We start from the raw sequence: 17,076 nt of genomic DNA, 5'->3' as shown, positions 1-17,076 counted from the left end.
TACAAAGACAAACAAAGAAAAATAACAATTTAAAACATATTTCTAACTTTTACCTTGAAATAAAAAAAAAGACATATTAATTAAAACTTAAATGAACTCATATATTGTAAACTTTGGAGCGTAAACATGTAGATGTTGTAACATAAGTTATATGTTATAAAACTATTTTTATTGAAATTATAAAACATATAAGTACACATCATAAAGAATGCTACACATATGAATATAACAATAAGATATAACAAATATAATTTTGATTAAAACTTTTTTCTAAAGCAACAATAAAATCCAAACTTCTTGCATTTTAATCCATACATCCGGTCCAAACGTTCATAAATAATTTTCCAAAACCCAAAAAACATAAAATAACAAAGTCTAGAAATTTTAAAAATAACAATGAAGACAATTAATTACCTTTATTACTCAATAAATGGTGATTATAACCATTTATTTTGAAACCTTCTTCAACTTAGGAGTTCATTTTTAAAATTAGATTGTTTATTAGATGGATAATTTATTTATAGAAATTGTATATTTGACATCCTATGTGGATAACCTATTTAAATGACATGTGAAAAAGAAGTATTGCTTCAATAGTATAATAAGATATCATGATTAATATAAACCTTACTTTCTCTCTACAATATTTTGTATCTAACACATTAGTAATAATGTGAAAACCCTTTACACGAAAAAAAAATACTTTATTTTGTAAACAACTTATTTCCTGGAAATTTATGCCAAAAAGTTAAGATAGAAAGAACAACAAAACTATATATGTCATTTCTTTAAGCGTGTGCAAGTTATTTGAAAGATAATAAATTAAATGTTAAATAAAATAGTATAATAAAACACACACACAAAAAAAAAAAAAGAAAAAAAAGTCATGTGTCTTCAGTCTTCACTTCATTGGATGTGTATTGGATGTGTACAAGAGTTCAGTATTTAATTAAGGGAGTATAACACACACCCTTACATGTATACATAGGTATATTAGTACACAGGAACTTGAGAAAATTGTTACAAACTCCCCCTGATCAGAAAGGTAAGTCACACTAGTAGATTATTAATAGTTGCATTCATCAACATACTTCCAATATGTTATGTTCTTCAATGAATTTATAAACCAATTAATTTTAGTTTTATGTTACTACTACACTGACCTAATCACCTTGATTGAGCTAGAAAATGCAGATTTACTTATGCATGTATATATGTAATTACAGTTTACGCATAGATGCGGTCACAAATCGATGTAAAAAAATTATGCTAATTGTTATGTTTCTTGCATGAATTGCAGATTATTAAAATGACAACTAATATGCACATTCCTACTGCAAGAGCCTCTATATTTTCTTTTCATCAAGTTTCAAAGCCAAGCATTGCAGTTTTCAGTAATGGTGTTAAAGTGGCATCCTATGCAAACCTTAAGAGCTCATGCCACATCACTTCAAAGCTATTATCATCTCAAAATGTTCGATTCAGTGGTTCGAGATTTGAAAAGATGATCACAAAAGCCATGTCAGATTCTAGTGACACAAAACCATTTCCAGGGCCTGCCTATTGATCTAAGAGGTTAATTTTATAAACCATTGTGGATAATATGTCTTTAAGCTTAGATGTTTAATTAAGAAATGAGTTAATATTGTAGCAAAAAAAACAGTCTATTTTTCATTTAAAGCTAATATAATAGGCTATAATTTAATTTTTGAATTTTAGGGAAGAGGGCATTTATTGCTGGTGTAGCTGATGATAATGGATATGGTTGGGCAATAGCTAAATCCCTAGCTTCTGCGGGCACGGAGATTCTTGTTGGCACGTGGGTCCCGGTATGTAACTGATCCTTACACTGACATTTAAACGATTGGATTTTTGTGTTCGTGTTTGTTCGTTAAAAAAATGAAAGTGTTCGTGTTTGTTTGTATTCTAAACGAATAGTTCAAGAATATTGTAAATGAACACAAACGTACATAAATAAATGAACATAAATGTATAAACACAAACCAACACGATATATCAAACATTTTAAGATAACATCCAGACACTTTGAGGTGGGGGGTCCTCCGTCCCCTGTGAAATTTTTTTTTACTAGTATATATGTGTTAAAATCCCGACCGACCCCTGTATAATTTTGACCCCGACCCCTGTGTGATTTCGAGAACGGCACAATGACCATGTTGGGATTTCGAGAACAACCTTATGAAATTTGAGACCGACCCTAATAATTTTTATTTGACATATTTACAAGTTTAAATATATAAATGTATATAAATAATATACCAACTAAATTTGAGTTTAGTAGGAAATAATTTAAATACAAGTTTAAGCTCAAATGCTCAATTTATAAGCACAAATCTCAAACTCCCAACTTAATCTATATTTAAGCTAATTAAAATAAAGGAGTATGATGGCGAAAGTAATAAATCATGTAAATTTAATGGATTAAGTGGCTTAATCTAAAAAAATGTTTCAGCTATACATTATTTTGCTCACTTACTTCATTTGCATTGGTGTATTGTTTATTCGTTAATTGAAGTTACCTCTTATATCATTATTACTCACTGCAACTGTATGCGTTGAAATTTGCTTTTCGGCGATGGAGTACGTGAAGTCCAATTTGCGTAATCATATGTGTTATGAGAGTTTAAACGATGATTTTATTTATTTCATTAAAAACAACCTGCTTATAAATGTCAAACTAGATGATGTTTTGGTTAGATTTCAGAAAATGAAAGCCCGCGTATAACAAAGCTAGATATATTGTTCAATAATTATGCATTTATAATAAAGTTTCTCGTACTTTTCTTTTGTTATATAATTTTTTGTTTGATTATCATTTTTTTCTATATATATGACCGACGCAATTCGGCCCGACCCGATGGTTGAACCGGACCAAAAAAAATTTATATAGCGATGGTTAATTATGTACAGATAAAAAAAATTTCCGACCCCTGTGAGAAAAATTCCTGGATCCGCCACTGATAACATCATCGTTATATCAACTATTTCAAAGTTAAAACATATATATATATAGAGAGAGAGAGAGAGAGAGAATGGTTAAAATAAAAATAATAGTTTTGTAGGAAGAGTAGGAATGACACAAATTTAGAGTTAGGAAACTATGTAGCATAAATCCTTAATCCTAGGAAACTATTTGGTATTTTAAAAACTACCAATCTCAACCACTAGATCATGAATCCAATGGTCTAGATTTATTCTTACTCTTCTTATAAAACTATTTCTTTTTATTATAACCCACCCCTATATATATAAACAAAGGATTTTAAAATATTAAAACCAAACTGATATCAGTAATAGAAAAAATTGAGTGGATGCTTATACAAATAAACTACTATAACCAAGCGTAAATGAACGAACATAAACGAATTTAAATGGACTAACATCAAGAGCGTTCATGCCTCATGGACTGCAACATACATTTGTTCGTTTGTTTACTTATAATAATAAAAGTAGTAATATTTCAAGAACTATCTGATTCTTCTAATTGCAGCCCATTCAAACTCTTATTCTTTCAGAACATATTTTTATTTGACTCATTTCTGATCAAACACCTCAACCAAACATTCTTATGCTAGTTATAATGTATTTTGTTTTTGATTATTATTCACTTTTTTTAGGCACTTAACATATTTGAGACAAGTCTTCGAAGGGGAAAATTTGACGAATCACGTGTGTAAGTATATATATTTCCATTTTTTGTCACTTAGTTTAAGATAATATTATTGTTTGTTGACTAATCAGTAAGTCCAATTTGTGCTGTCAGGTTGCCAGATGGTTCTTTGATGAAAATTATTAAAGTATACCCGTTAGATGCCGTTTATGATACTCCTGAAGACGTTCCTGAGGATGTAAGTCCACAATCTTTTAAGAAATTATATGCGAAAAAAAAAAGATCAAATAAATAAAAAAATGAAATCGTGTGTATCGCGTGACCATTATACAGGTGAAAACGAACAAGCGTTATGCAGGGTTCACAAAGTGGACTATTAAGGTAGTCATTTCATAAATTATGTTTTGTGTTATTTTCACAAAGTCAAACATTCCTGAAAAAGTCAAAGTTCATGTTTTTGCAGGAAGTAGTTGAATCTGTGAAAGAGGATTTTGGAAGCATTGACATTCTTGTACACTCCTTAGCCAATGGACCCGAGGTATGCATAATGCATTGCATGGGACGTTAATACGTTATTGGTCAAAACGGGCCAGGTTGACCCATTTGAGATAAAACACAACCCAAACCGACACATTCATAAGTCAACGTGTGAGAACTACAACCTTTATCTTGCAGGTTACCAAACCTCTTTTAGAAACATCAAGACACGGGTATCTTGCAGCCATATCAGCATCAAGCTATTCTTTCGTGTCGTTGCTCCAGCATTTTTCCCCAATAGTGAACCCGGGTATGATTCTCGTGTACATTCGTCTTTTGACCGGTCAAAGTCAAACTTTTAATCATCAAAGTTGACCTTGGTTATTATAATGCAGGTGGTGCTACAATTTCTCTTACCGCCTTTGCTTCTGAAAGAATCATACCCGGGTAATTTATTGTATTTTACTTTTTATTTCTGTTGAAAATATTTATTTCTTTTATTGATAATAAGGTAACAGCCACAACTTTTTTTTAATGCAGATATGGTGGCAGTATGAGTTCAGCTAAGGCTGCGTTGGAGAGTGACACAAAAGTTAGTTACTCTGTCCCAGTGTTTTCGTCTAACTGGCTTCCGACAATTATTATTAATAATAAACACAGGTTTTGGCATTTGAAGCCGGAAGAAAACATGGAATCAGAGTCAACACAATATCTGCAGGTTATACAAATAACTTTACTTTATACATACATAAATTCGGTTATGTTGTATTAATGCATAGTAAAAATATACCAGGACCACTAAGAAGTCGAGCTGCAAAGGCGACCAGTATTATTGATATGCTGGTTGATTATTCTTTTGAGAATGCACCACTGCAAAAAGAATTATCAGCAGGTTAGTGTGAATCTTATTTAGCAAGTAAAATATAATGCATTTTATAATTATTTTGTTTTATATTGATGAAATTAATTAGTTAAACAGCGGAAGTGGGAAATGCTGCGCTTTTCTGGTACCACCATTGGCTTCAGCCATCACGGGAACGGTGCTGTATGTAGACAACGGGCTGCATGCGATGGGAGTTGGAGTTGACAGCCCGGATTTTAAGGATTTGAACATCCCGGGGTACAGCAAACATTAATATAAGTGAGCAAGCGCAACAGTGTTGTTTCGGTTCCACAAATAAAACTGTTTACATAATAACTTCGCATTGTAAAATATTTCTAGATGAGAAAAGTGGTAACACAAATATCAATGGTTGAGATCCATTTTTATTTCTTATGTTATAAATTCTCACTATTTTATATGTTAAACTGTAATGCACTATGATTCCTGAATTATATATGTTCTTCAATGCATTTTATGATATTTCTGATCCACCTTTTGAAATGAAGGAAACGATTCGATAATATGTGAAACGGATGTTAAGTGTAACCTCTTGTTATTGATAATCAAACCTTTGGTGTGACTGTGGATCCAATGGACTATCGAAGGTCATTCGTTATTGTACTATAGATCCATTGAAAGACTATGTCATCAGTACGAGACCAAAACGAAGTAATTCAGGAAACACTAGTAATGTTAACAGTTTATGACCATTACAAAAAGACAATGTCAAGACCAACCAACTTTCTCATTCCAATGTAAATATGTGAACCAAAGATAACTAATTCGAACAGCTTTATTTGAAAAACCGAAACAACAATGCTAAGCTTGTTCACCACCTTAATGTTTGTTGGCTCTTGGGATGCCAAGATCCTTGAAAACCGGGCTGTCGACTCCAACTCCCATTGCGTTTAACCCGTTGTCTACATACAACACCGCCCCAGTGATGGCTGAAGCCAATGGTGATGCCAGAAACGCAGCCGCATTTCCCACTTCCTCTGTTTAAATAAATAAATTTCATCATTTTAAAACAAAATCATTATAAAAAATACAAGCAATCCCCGCATATTGACTCGACTTAGGCCTGTAAACTAACTGAACGAACACGAACTAAGCATATATGCGTTCGGTCATTTAACTTTAACCTAAAAGACAATCGCACATGAACAATTAAACAGACAAGGTTTCCTTGCTCGTGTTCTTTAATTAAGAAAATGAAGGTGTTCTTGTTCGTTTATGTTTGTTCGTTAACAGCATAAACGAACGGTTTAAGAATGTAAATGAACAAACATAACCAAGCCAATTAAAAGTAAATGTGGAAAACAATAAGTTGGACCAAAAAAGTTACTTACACTAGACGAAATTGTAATATGCCAAAAAGAATTAAATAACTATATTAACGAGCGTAAAGGAAAAAACTTAACACGCGAATGTAATGAACGTAAAAGAATTTAAATGAACGAACATTCACGAACATAAATGAACGAACAGGACATGTGTTCATGTTCGTTCGTTTAACTTAAATGATCAAAATATTTTGTTCATGTCAGTTAGTCTATTAAATAGACGAACATAAATGAACTTCTCGCCAAACGGTTTGAGAACGGTTAACTGAATGTCCAGTTCATTTACAGGCCTCATGACTTGCATAGTAAGATTCACACTGACCTGCTGATAATTCTTTTTGCAGTGGTGCATTCTCTAAGGAATAGTCAATCATCATATCAATAAAACCGATCGCCTTAGCAGCACGACTTCTTAGCGGTCCTGGCATATTTTTGCTAAAAATTAATACAACATAAACAAATTTGTAACGTTTAAGCTCTGTCATATGTTTGTAGTACCTGCAGATATTGTATTCACTCTAATACCATGTTTTCTTCCGGCTTCAAATGCCAAAACCTGTGTTTATTTTTATTATTAATTAACAATTATAATTATTGGAAGCCGATTACAAGAAAAACGGAGATATGAGTAACTAACTTTTGTATCACTCTCCAAAGCAGCCTTGGCTGAACTCATACCACCACCATATCTGCATTTTTTTTAAAAAAAATTGCAGTTATTATCAACAAAAGAAATAAATATTTTTAACATAAATAAAAAAGGTAAAATAAAATAAATTACCCTGGTATGATTCTTTCAGAAGCAATGTATGTCAGAGAAATTGTAGCACCACCTGCATTATAATAACTAAGGTCAACTTTAATGATTAAAGTTTGACTTTGACCAGTCAAAAGGCGAATGTAGACGAGAATTATACCTGGGTTCATTATTGGGGCAAAATGCTGGAGCAAAGATACATAAGAATAGCTTGATGCTGATATGGCAGTAAGATACCCGTACCTTGACGTTTCTAATAGAGGTTTGGTAACCTGCAATATAGAAATTTAAGTTATGACCTGTTTGTACATGAACGTGTCGGTTTGGGTTGTGTTTTTATCTCAAATAGGTCAGATCAACAAATCTAGCTAATAAAGTTAACTCGGGTTGTCGGGCACATGGGCTAAACAGTAAACACACTAAACCCTAATAATGACTAGCAATTAATTATAGTTAACGCATACCTCAGGTCCATTGGCTAATGAATGCACAAGAATGTCAATGTTTCCAAAATCCTCTTTCACAGACTCAGCTACTTCCTGCAATACATAAAATTTGACTTTTTCCGGAATGTTTGACTTTGCATAGTAGTGAAAATAACTCAAAACATGATTCATGAAATAACTACCTTAACAGTCCACTTTGAGGACCCTGCATAACGCTTGTTTGTTTTTACCTACATAATTATTATAATAGTCACGCGATATACAAGATTCGATCTTTTTTTCTTTTTCTTTTTTTTTCGCATAAATTACCGAAAAGTTTTTATAAAGAATATTGACTTACATCCTCAGGAACATCTTCAGGCTTATCATAAACAGCATCTAAGGGGTACACTTTAGTAATTTCCATCAACGAACCATCTGGCAACCTAACACAACATATCGGATAACCAATCATGATATTATCTTAAAATAAGTGAAAAAAAATTATGCATATATACTTACACACGTGATTCGTCAAACTTTCCTCTACGAAGACTAGTCTCAAATATGTTAAGTGCCTAAAAAAGTTGAATACTCATCAACAACAAAATACTAAATTTATTATTATAAACGATAAGGATTAGTTACATACCGGGACCCACGTGCCAACAAGAATCTCCGCACCAGCAGCAGCTAAAGATTTGGCGATTGCCCAACCATATCCATTATCATCAGCTACACCAGCAATGAATGCCCTCTTCCCTAAAAATAGCTCCTGAGATTATTAAACTATAACATAACTTTTAATGAAAAAATCGACTATTTGTTTAACTTTCTTGCAACAATGTTAACTCATTTCTTAAACATCTAAGCTTAAAAGTATTATCCACAATGGTTTACAAAATCAACCTCTTAGATCAACAGGCAACCCTGGAAGCGGTTTTGTGTCACTTGAATCTGACATGGCTTTCGTGATCATCTTTTTAAATCTCGAACCGCTAAATTGAACATTTTGAGATGATAACTGAGTAGAAGCGATGTGACACGAGCTTTTAAGCTTTGCACACGATGCCACGTTAACGCCACTACTGAAAACCGTAATGCTTGGCTTTGAAACTTGATTAGAAGAAAATGTAGAGGGTCTTGCAACAGCAATGTGCATATTAGTAATGTTTGTTGTCATTTCAATAATCTGATTACAAACCTGCAAGAATCATTACAATTAGCATAATTCTTATGATAATAAAGCTTCATGTATGTTGATAGAGAAGAAGCTTTACCTATCATTTACAATATTGTGTTAAAACAATCAAACTAATAACATTTAAGAAACATGAGGCATTATCATAGATAGAGGTGTGAGCAAGCCGAGTCGCTCGCGAGCTACTTGAGATCGGCTCGTTAGAAACGCAAACCGAGCCGAGCTTAAACAAGCTCGAGCCTTTATAAAGGCTCGGTTAATAGACAAGGTAGAGCCCGAGCTTCACAAATCGAGCTTGAGCTAGTTCACGAGCCTAAATGAGATTTTTATTTATATAAAGTTTATTTAATATATTTATAGTAACTATTATTATATATAAACATACGATAAAAATAACAAAAATACATATTATATACATAAAATTATAATCATAAATACTTATAAAAAAATAGAAATAAAATTAATAAATAACCGAGCCTGAGTCGTGCTCGAACATTAAAATTACAACTCTAAACGAGGCAGGCTCGAGCTTGAGCCCTCTTAAATTAAAGCGAGCCGAGGTCGAGCCTAAACAGCCCGAGATCGGGGAAACATAATCATAAAGAAGAAACGCATCAGTTAAATAAACTTTTAATTTCATTAATAAAATAATAGATAGGGTAAGGTTGACGTACAAATGAAATTAGCGTGCTAAAGGTGAGAATCAAGTAGAGTAATTATGTAATTACAGTAAACACAAAACTAGAAAGAATTGGTTTATGAATTTACTACCTCAGGGAATTTGGAGCAATTGTTTCAAGCAGTTCGTGTATGTATATATATGTATGTATGTATAATAATAAGTGGATGATTGATTGATTACGATTAAAACGATGATGAATTTGATGAGATCGCCTTTGGGAGTATCGAAATAAATGAAGCAGTTGAGTACTTGAGTGTGTGTGTGTGTGAGATTTAAACAGGGTTTTAGCCTTTTTGGCATGGGTGGTGGGTCAGACTAATCACATGCCCTTATAACTATTCTTTTTTATTGTTATTATTATTATTTTTATTTTTATTTGGAGTAAGTTGAGGTTTTTTTATATGTGTTTATCTAAATAAGTGGTTTGAGTTTAATAGTTTTAAATTTGTGTTTTTCGTTTATTTGGTTTCATTTGCAATTCATAAGCATGCCATTCACGCGAGTGGCAGTTTTTTCGGTTTTTCCCCAAATACACCCCAACCCCTCACGTGAGGGGGCTTGCGAATTAGGACTTATGTTTATTTGGTCAAAAAAAAGGACAAGATTGCCTCCCACGTGAATTGCACGCTGATGGATTTAACAACCAGACTTAACGTGATTAGTGGGGTCAGGTTTAATTGCAAGTAAAATGAAACCACATGAACGAAATCACAAATTTGAAAATATTTTATTAAAACAGCAGATCTGTACAAACCACATGGACGAAAACTGCAGTTGACTCTTTTATTTATTTTTATTTTTTACAAAAATGTGAATGTTTGTAGTGTACTTAAAATAACTACCACGATCCTTTAGTTACAAGATTAAAGAACTGAACATTAAAGGAGATTAGTTTGAGAAACACGTGCATTGTTTTAATGATTTCGATACCCGTTTAGGACAAATCTGAAACCCGAGAACCAACCCTACAACCCCTTCGACGCATCTGATACACCGGTCGAATCGTTTTATGCTCACAAAATTGTATATTAAGGCATTTGGCAAATGAATTATTACACTCGCAAAGTTAGTTTTCATTCGTGAAACTAATTTCACATACATTTTATTATTTTTAAGATGAGACGTATATGTATTTGCACAAGAACTTCAAACCGATTCTAATACACTAATAAATGTGACATACTATGCCATCCACATAAACTGTCCAGCATTCAATCTAACAGTGACAAAACATGCATGTTTCTTGTTTCAAAGAAAATAATTCGGTTGCATCATTCGAATTGTGACAAACAATGTAAATGAAAACATGCATAATTTTGTTTCAAGGAAAACGCGAGTTACCTAGCTTGTTAGTATGTATATATGGCAAGCAAAACATGACATAGTTATTAAAAGTTAAAACATACCAACCAAAACATGACATGTTTGTTAAAACATGAAACAATGACATATTAAAGAAAAAGAACATTTGATTCAATATTATTTGAAAAGAATTAATAAAAGAGCAATGGTATTGCTTGACAAAAATAAATAAATAAAAAATCCCCTCTTTACCAACTATTTGAAAGAAAATTTAATCTCAAAAAACCTGCCTATGAAATTACTATCAACATTCACATTTACTGGGCAAGAAATTCAAAAAAAAAGTTTTAAATTTCAATCCACCAAGAGCGATTCATCCACCAAAATCATCGTTTCCGAGCCTTATCCCTCCTTATCACCTTCAAGACATCGTCTCATACTGTGAACTTTGTGAATTTTCCTGAACTTCTCTGAAGATAAAAACCAACCCGTTAAGCACAAAACGAGTTATAATTTGTGAAAAAGTAAATAAAAACTGTAAAAAGTGATGTAGAAGCAAAAAATTCACAAGCAGGCAACTATTACTATTTTTTAATAATTACTTGTAAAAAACATCCAAACGATTACAATGAAGTGGCAGGTAAATGGGTAACAAGTTGCGTCACAACCCCATTTGGTTCTTTTTTCACTTAAACTTTAAAAAATAACTAATGTAACAAAACAGTTAAACAACTTAATTGGGCCCAACGAATAAAACCTACTAAAACACTATATACGAATACGATTAACAGACATTAATCTAGCAATTTAAAATGTCATAAAGCATTTCAGTATACTTTGGGTACTTCGACTCGTTTGAACGGTTTCATTTTTAATTAAAGTTTTAAAGTTTCAACCGAGACCAAATATAACCCATCCTAAAGAGATGGATAATATGAAAACAAACATCTAAATAACAGAACGGGTCAAACGGGTCAAAAGAATTAAAAGAATTAATATAATTTTAAGAAAGAAAACATACTTGCAAGATCTCTTATTATGACCAAGACCTTTACACTTGCCACATTGAAGTTGTCTCTTCAAAAAGTCCGCGGGCCCAACCCGACCCGTTACAACCTTCCTTATCTTAGCCCTGCCAGGTGTCTGTATAGCGACCGGAGGAGTAACAATAACCGCAGCATCATCAAACTCAACATCCATCAATCTTTCCACATTCGGTATAGGATTAATAGAATCCGCATACGCCAAGTGGTACATCTCAACATGCACGTATCTCGAACAATGATCATGCGCGCCCCGACCATACGATTCCAAAACCCTAATCGCATGACAGCATGGCATCCCAGTCAGCAACCACACTTTACAACTACAATCCCAATTCTCAATATCCACGATATCAATAACCTCACCGTACCTCACCTCAAACTTACTCCCATGCGTCCGCAATATTTGAACGGAGTGAACTTTCAACATCTCGGTTTTCAACTTTTCCTCCATTGATGGGGTCAATCGGGTCAACCATTGACTTGATTCGACTCTACGCGTGTATACCAATTGCATCATTTTACCCCTTAACTCATCAACCATTTGAGTAATCGGTAACTCGTTGGCTTCCGACACCCACGAGTAAATATAATTACCAAAATTCGAAGTCATGTGATTGTACCTTAAACCTCCAAAAAACGCATTCGCCCAATGATCGGGCTCGCTTCGTATAATCCAGTTATACGCTTCGGGTGAAATCGCTTTAATATCTTCCATATATTTTTCAAAACCTTCGAGTTTCGGTGCGTGTGCAGCAGCATAAAGATCCTCGATCATAATTCTTCTCGCATCATGTGAAAAATGTTCGGTTATATCGTTATTTAGTTTCTCGGCTAAATAACCTAAACAATAAGCGTGATAACATTCTCCACCGAATATTTCCGGCAACGACTCCCGTAAACCCTTTTGAAAATCCGCCACGAACGTAATCGGTCCATGCCCTAAAACCATATTCTTAAACTCACTCAAAAACCAATGCCAGTTATCACTCGTTTCCTCATCAACCACCGCAAACGCCACCGGGAACGCCCCGTCATCACCGTCTGCTGACGTGGCAGTCAACAACATTCCCTGGTATCTTGAATTCAAAGGCGTGCTATCAAGAAAGATAAGCGGCCGACAACCTTGTACGAATCCGGAAATCAAGGCGTGAAAACAGACAAACAGACGGTGGAAACTTAAATCCTCGTGCGTGCTAAACTTAGCGAGGCTTCCAGGGTTCGTTTCCATTATTTTTTCACAAAAATACGGTAATTCGCTATACGCGTCTTTATAAGAACCTAAAAGTTGTTCTCTTGCGTATTCTTTAGCGCGTCTCGCTTGCGAATAATTAAGCACGATCCCATAATCGCGTTTAAGATCCTTCGCGATGTCTTTCGGCTTAATCTTTGGAGAGTCTTTAACCTTTTCTTTTATCAAATTCCCAACCCAACTTCTCGTAGCCCGAAACGCGGGCTTTATCGACCCGCCTTGACAGCTATGAGTCGGGCGCATTGTTTTAATACAAACCAATTGAGTGGTCGACAATTTCGACGCGTGAATCCGCCACTGACAGTTTTCAGATTTGCACTTTACAGTCACCCGTTGATTCTCATTCTTCTTGTACACATAGTTGAACCCGTGAGCGATTGAGTATTTCCTTAACGCCTCGCGAAACTCAGCTAACGAATGGAATCTTTGACCGACGCCTGTAATAAGATTCTCCCATTGTTTTGCACCTACGTGTTCGTTATTGGTTATAGGCATGGGAAACGGATTGACCGAGATCGGGGTGGGAGCTGGAGTGATCTCATTGACGGTTTCGATATCGGCAACCTCGTTAAGCGGGGCAACATTTGGTGGGCCCATGTCAGCAGGCGGTAAAACTGCTACCATTTGTGTCTCTGGTTGTGTCTTTTGCGGTCTATGTTTATAAATAACAAAATCAAAAAATAATAACCAAAGGGAACAATATATATATAAAACAATCATATAAATGTAGTTAGGCCTGTAAACGAACAAAACGAACATGAGCGAGGGCATGTTTGTGTTCGTTCATTTAACTTTAACCGAACACCAACATATAAACGAAAAAAAATTGTTCATGTTCGTTCATTAAGAAAATGAGCATGTTTGTGTTCGTTCATATTCTCGTTTAAAACCTAAACGAAACCGAACACGAACATATAATCAAACAATTTTTTTGTTCATGTTCGTTCATTAAGAAAATGAGCATGTTCGTGTTCGTTCATATTTCTCGTTTAAAACCTAAACGAACATAAATTACATAATGATCAAACATAAACGAACATTAGTAATACTGAACACAAGGTTAAAAATTTTCTTTTAAACTGATGGACCATATTCCTACGCTTATTAAATAAACGAACTTCCCACCGAAGAGTTCATGAGCGTTCGTTTCGTTTACAGGCCTAAATGTATTAACTACACATAAAAATATACAAATAAGGTTAGACCATGAAGATATAATTACCTATGAACCGGCTTCTTCTTTAGTGTTTTTGCAGGTGACGATTCTTTCATTACATAGACCTCGAACTGATCAGAATCTTTATAATAATTCGCCATTCGACTAAAGTCCTTATCTTTCGAAACAGTGATGAGATTCTTGTTATTTCCCGGAAGAAAATACTTGATTAACATACCATCAACAGTTGAATCAATGGCTTCAGCTATTTCTTGCATAAAACCGCTTAATTGCATGTTGATTTCAAGATCAACGGCATAAGAGTCCCCACCACTGTATGACATTAACCCGTCTTCATACGTTTCAAACTCGCCTCCATAGTGGCAGATGGCAATCATCTTCTTCAATGGCACAATTGCCATCTCTGTCAACACAAACATTCAGTTAGGGGTGCGCGTGAAACGAAAAAAACTTATCCAAAACCAAACCGAAACATTAACCGACAATTCGGTTTTATGTTTTTTGAAAAAACCAAACTTCGCATGTAATAAAAAAAAACTGAACCGATTTTTTAGATTTCCACTTTTTTATTTAAGTAAATTATACGAATTTAATAAAAATGTAACTTAAATATTTTAACCAAAATGCATAATAATCAAATTAATTAATTATTAATTAACAAAAACAGAAAAAAAAAACGAACTTAATTTATAGATTTTCATTTTTTTTTTAATTTTAAGTAATTTATATGAATTTAATAAAGATGTAACTTAAATGTATAATAATCAATTAATTATTAATTAACAAAATGACTTAGAGCCTGGAATTTTAAGCGCAAATGACAAAACCTAAAAACACAAAAACAAAAACAAACACAACCAAACCAAAAAACCAAAACAGAACGATTTTCAAAAACTCGAAAACTGAAACTGAACCGAACCCAAACCAAAACTAAACAATTTTCAAAAATTCAAAAACAGAAACTGAACTAAACTCAAACAAAAAAAGCCAAAAACCAAACGATTTTCAAAAATTCAAAAACCGAAACTGAACTGAAGCCAAACCGTTTTCAAAAATTCAAAAAGCAAAACTAAACCGAAACCAACCAATTTTTAAAAATTCAAAAACCAAAACTAAACCGAAACCAAAGCAATTTTTAAAAACTCAAAAACCAAAACTAAACCGAACCCAAACCCAAACCCAAAAACCAGAAACCAAGCAGTTTTCAAAATTTCAAAAGCCGAAACTGAACCGAACCCAAAACGAAAGCCGAAAAAACCGAAACTGAACTGAATCCAAACCCAAAACGAAAGCCGAAAAAACCGAAACTGAACTGAATCCAAACCCAAACCCAAAAACCAGAAACCGAACAGTTTTCAAAAATTCAGAAACCAAAACTGAACCAAACCGAAACCAAACGGTTTTCAAAAATTCAAAAACCCAATTTTCAGTATCCTGTTCGGTTTCAGCCCAAAACCAACCCAACCCAAAAACCTTACACACCCCTACATGGCTACATTCAATCAATTACAAATAAAAAAACCACAAAAACCCATCAAAATCAAGAAAAATCGAAACCCTAGAAACCGGCAATACAAAAACAAAACCCAGATGGGAAACAGCATTAATCCATGAAAATCAAACATTTATCAAACTAATCTTGAGTTTAATCGACTAATTATAATTATAATTATAATTATAATTAAATTAATATTCAAAAGAGTAAGGCTTTATAGGTGTCGTAAAGAGTGTAAGAAAGAAAGAAAGAATTGAATGATTGAATAATAATAATAATAATAAAAAGAGTGAAGTAAGACGCAAGTACCTGATTGATTGATGTTCGTACGAAAGTGGGTAAAGGTTATTATTTTCTGATGTGCCCTTTGAGGTTGAAGATTTGCAGGTAAGGTAAAGGTAGGGTTAAATAATACTCCAATAATAATAATAAAGGGGGGGGGGGGTGAGGTGAAGGATTGAATATATAGGGAGGACGATACACGCATCTATTCAACCTTTTAGGGCTCATTCTTTCCTTTCTTTCCTAATTTACCTTCTGGGTCGGGTCGGGTCGGGTCAGGTTCACAATTGTTTTAACCTTGTTTTGGAAGGTGGTTCGGTTTGGTCGGGTTTTGGGCTAAGACAGGTTTTTGAACGACAATTACAAATGAAGTTCCTTGAAGTACAAAGCAAGTAACTTGGTGAACAAGACATAAGTTATTTAAAGAATATATTGAGTCTTAATACTTCCTTATACATTTCGGTTTATGTTGTTAGGTTTATTTAATTAATTAACGAATTAATTGATTTACCTATTGTTTAGGAATTCTAGATAGATACAAACGTGTTTATGTTTGGTCTATATACACCGTGTATGGTTTGATTATTGAAATCGAGTTATGAGCAAGTATATTTAATATTTACTTTTCTTATTGTTTTCTAATTAAGCTTGTTTATAGTTTATCTTTGACTATTTTTACACATTGTTTTTTTTTATATATATTGTAATCTTCGTTAGAGAAAAAGAATACAAAAAGTCATCGAAAAGTTGTTCAAACTTCGGTTTCTCATATTCTTCCTTGTTTTTGGTGCCTAATCTACTCTACGGGTCTATTAGGAGATTGAACATCTCGAATCGGTCTCGATCACTCTTGTTGAGTTGTCGGTTTGGAATGTTACGGGCCGTGGTAACGCTAAATAGATTGTTTTAAACTATGCGGTAGATATTTAGGTATTGTCAAATGTTGCATGTACATATTGATTGATTTAACAAATGTTGATTTAATTATAGTATCGTGCATGTTACTTGTTTGGTTATGCGTTCGGTGCTTACTTGTATGTATGGCCTTCGGGCAGAGTTGCGCAAACCTGATAAGTATGCGTCTGTGAACACGTCAAAGACTCAAATGTGCTCCGACTAAGGTGCT

At 33.6% G+C, this 17,076-nt stretch overlaps 2 protein-coding genes and 1 pseudogene across 3 annotated transcripts; 1 reads left to right on the top strand and 2 right to left on the bottom strand.

Moving 5' to 3' along the window:
- The first annotated feature begins 1,244 nt into the window (after nucleotides 1-1,244).
- LOC143532721 (enoyl-[acyl-carrier-protein] reductase [NADH], chloroplastic-like) lies at nucleotides 1,245-5,052 on the top strand (annotated as a pseudogene). The gene is made up of 11 exons (XR_013135231.1): nucleotides 1,245-1,575; nucleotides 1,720-1,829; nucleotides 3,639-3,694; nucleotides 3,785-3,869; nucleotides 3,965-4,012; nucleotides 4,095-4,169; nucleotides 4,307-4,418; nucleotides 4,504-4,555; nucleotides 4,649-4,700; nucleotides 4,769-4,826; nucleotides 4,902-5,052. The product of XR_013135231.1 is annotated as an enoyl-[acyl-carrier-protein] reductase [NADH], chloroplastic-like (transcript).
- A 613-nt stretch (nucleotides 5,053-5,665) lies between these two features.
- LOC143532735 (enoyl-[acyl-carrier-protein] reductase [NADH], chloroplastic-like) lies at nucleotides 5,666-8,743 on the bottom strand. The gene is made up of 12 exons (XM_077027701.1): nucleotides 8,426-8,743; nucleotides 8,169-8,278; nucleotides 8,039-8,094; nucleotides 7,878-7,962; nucleotides 7,720-7,767; nucleotides 7,556-7,630; nucleotides 7,252-7,363; nucleotides 7,116-7,167; nucleotides 6,972-7,023; nucleotides 6,833-6,890; nucleotides 6,657-6,755; nucleotides 5,666-5,986 (listed from the first exon to the last, which is right to left on the bottom strand). The coding sequence occupies exons 1-12, from the start codon at nucleotides 8,697-8,699 to the stop codon at nucleotides 5,829-5,831; spliced, it is 1,179 nt and encodes a 392-aa protein (XP_076883816.1). The 5' UTR covers nucleotides 8,700-8,743; the 3' UTR covers nucleotides 5,666-5,828.
- Nucleotides 8,744-10,895: 2,152 nt separating this feature from the next.
- On the bottom strand, nucleotides 10,896-16,076 carry LOC143532734 (uncharacterized). The gene is made up of 4 exons (XM_077027700.1): nucleotides 15,978-16,076; nucleotides 14,219-14,576; nucleotides 11,723-13,648; nucleotides 10,896-11,171 (listed from the first exon to the last, which is right to left on the bottom strand). The coding sequence occupies exons 2-4, from the start codon at nucleotides 14,572-14,574 to the stop codon at nucleotides 11,123-11,125; spliced, it is 2,331 nt and encodes a 776-aa protein (XP_076883815.1). The 5' UTR covers nucleotides 14,575-14,576; nucleotides 15,978-16,076; the 3' UTR covers nucleotides 10,896-11,122.
- Between the last annotated feature and the right edge of the window lie 1,000 nt (nucleotides 16,077-17,076).

The sequence above is a fragment of the Bidens hawaiensis genome, unplaced genomic scaffold (assembly GCF_021521415.1).
Source record: "Bidens hawaiensis isolate Kalapana, Puna unplaced genomic scaffold, B.hawaiensis_p1.1 tig00009541_1, whole genome shotgun sequence".
Taxonomy (NCBI): domain Eukaryota; kingdom Viridiplantae; phylum Streptophyta; class Magnoliopsida; order Asterales; family Asteraceae; genus Bidens; species Bidens hawaiensis.
This window is presented reverse-complemented; position numbering and strand designations above follow the sequence as displayed.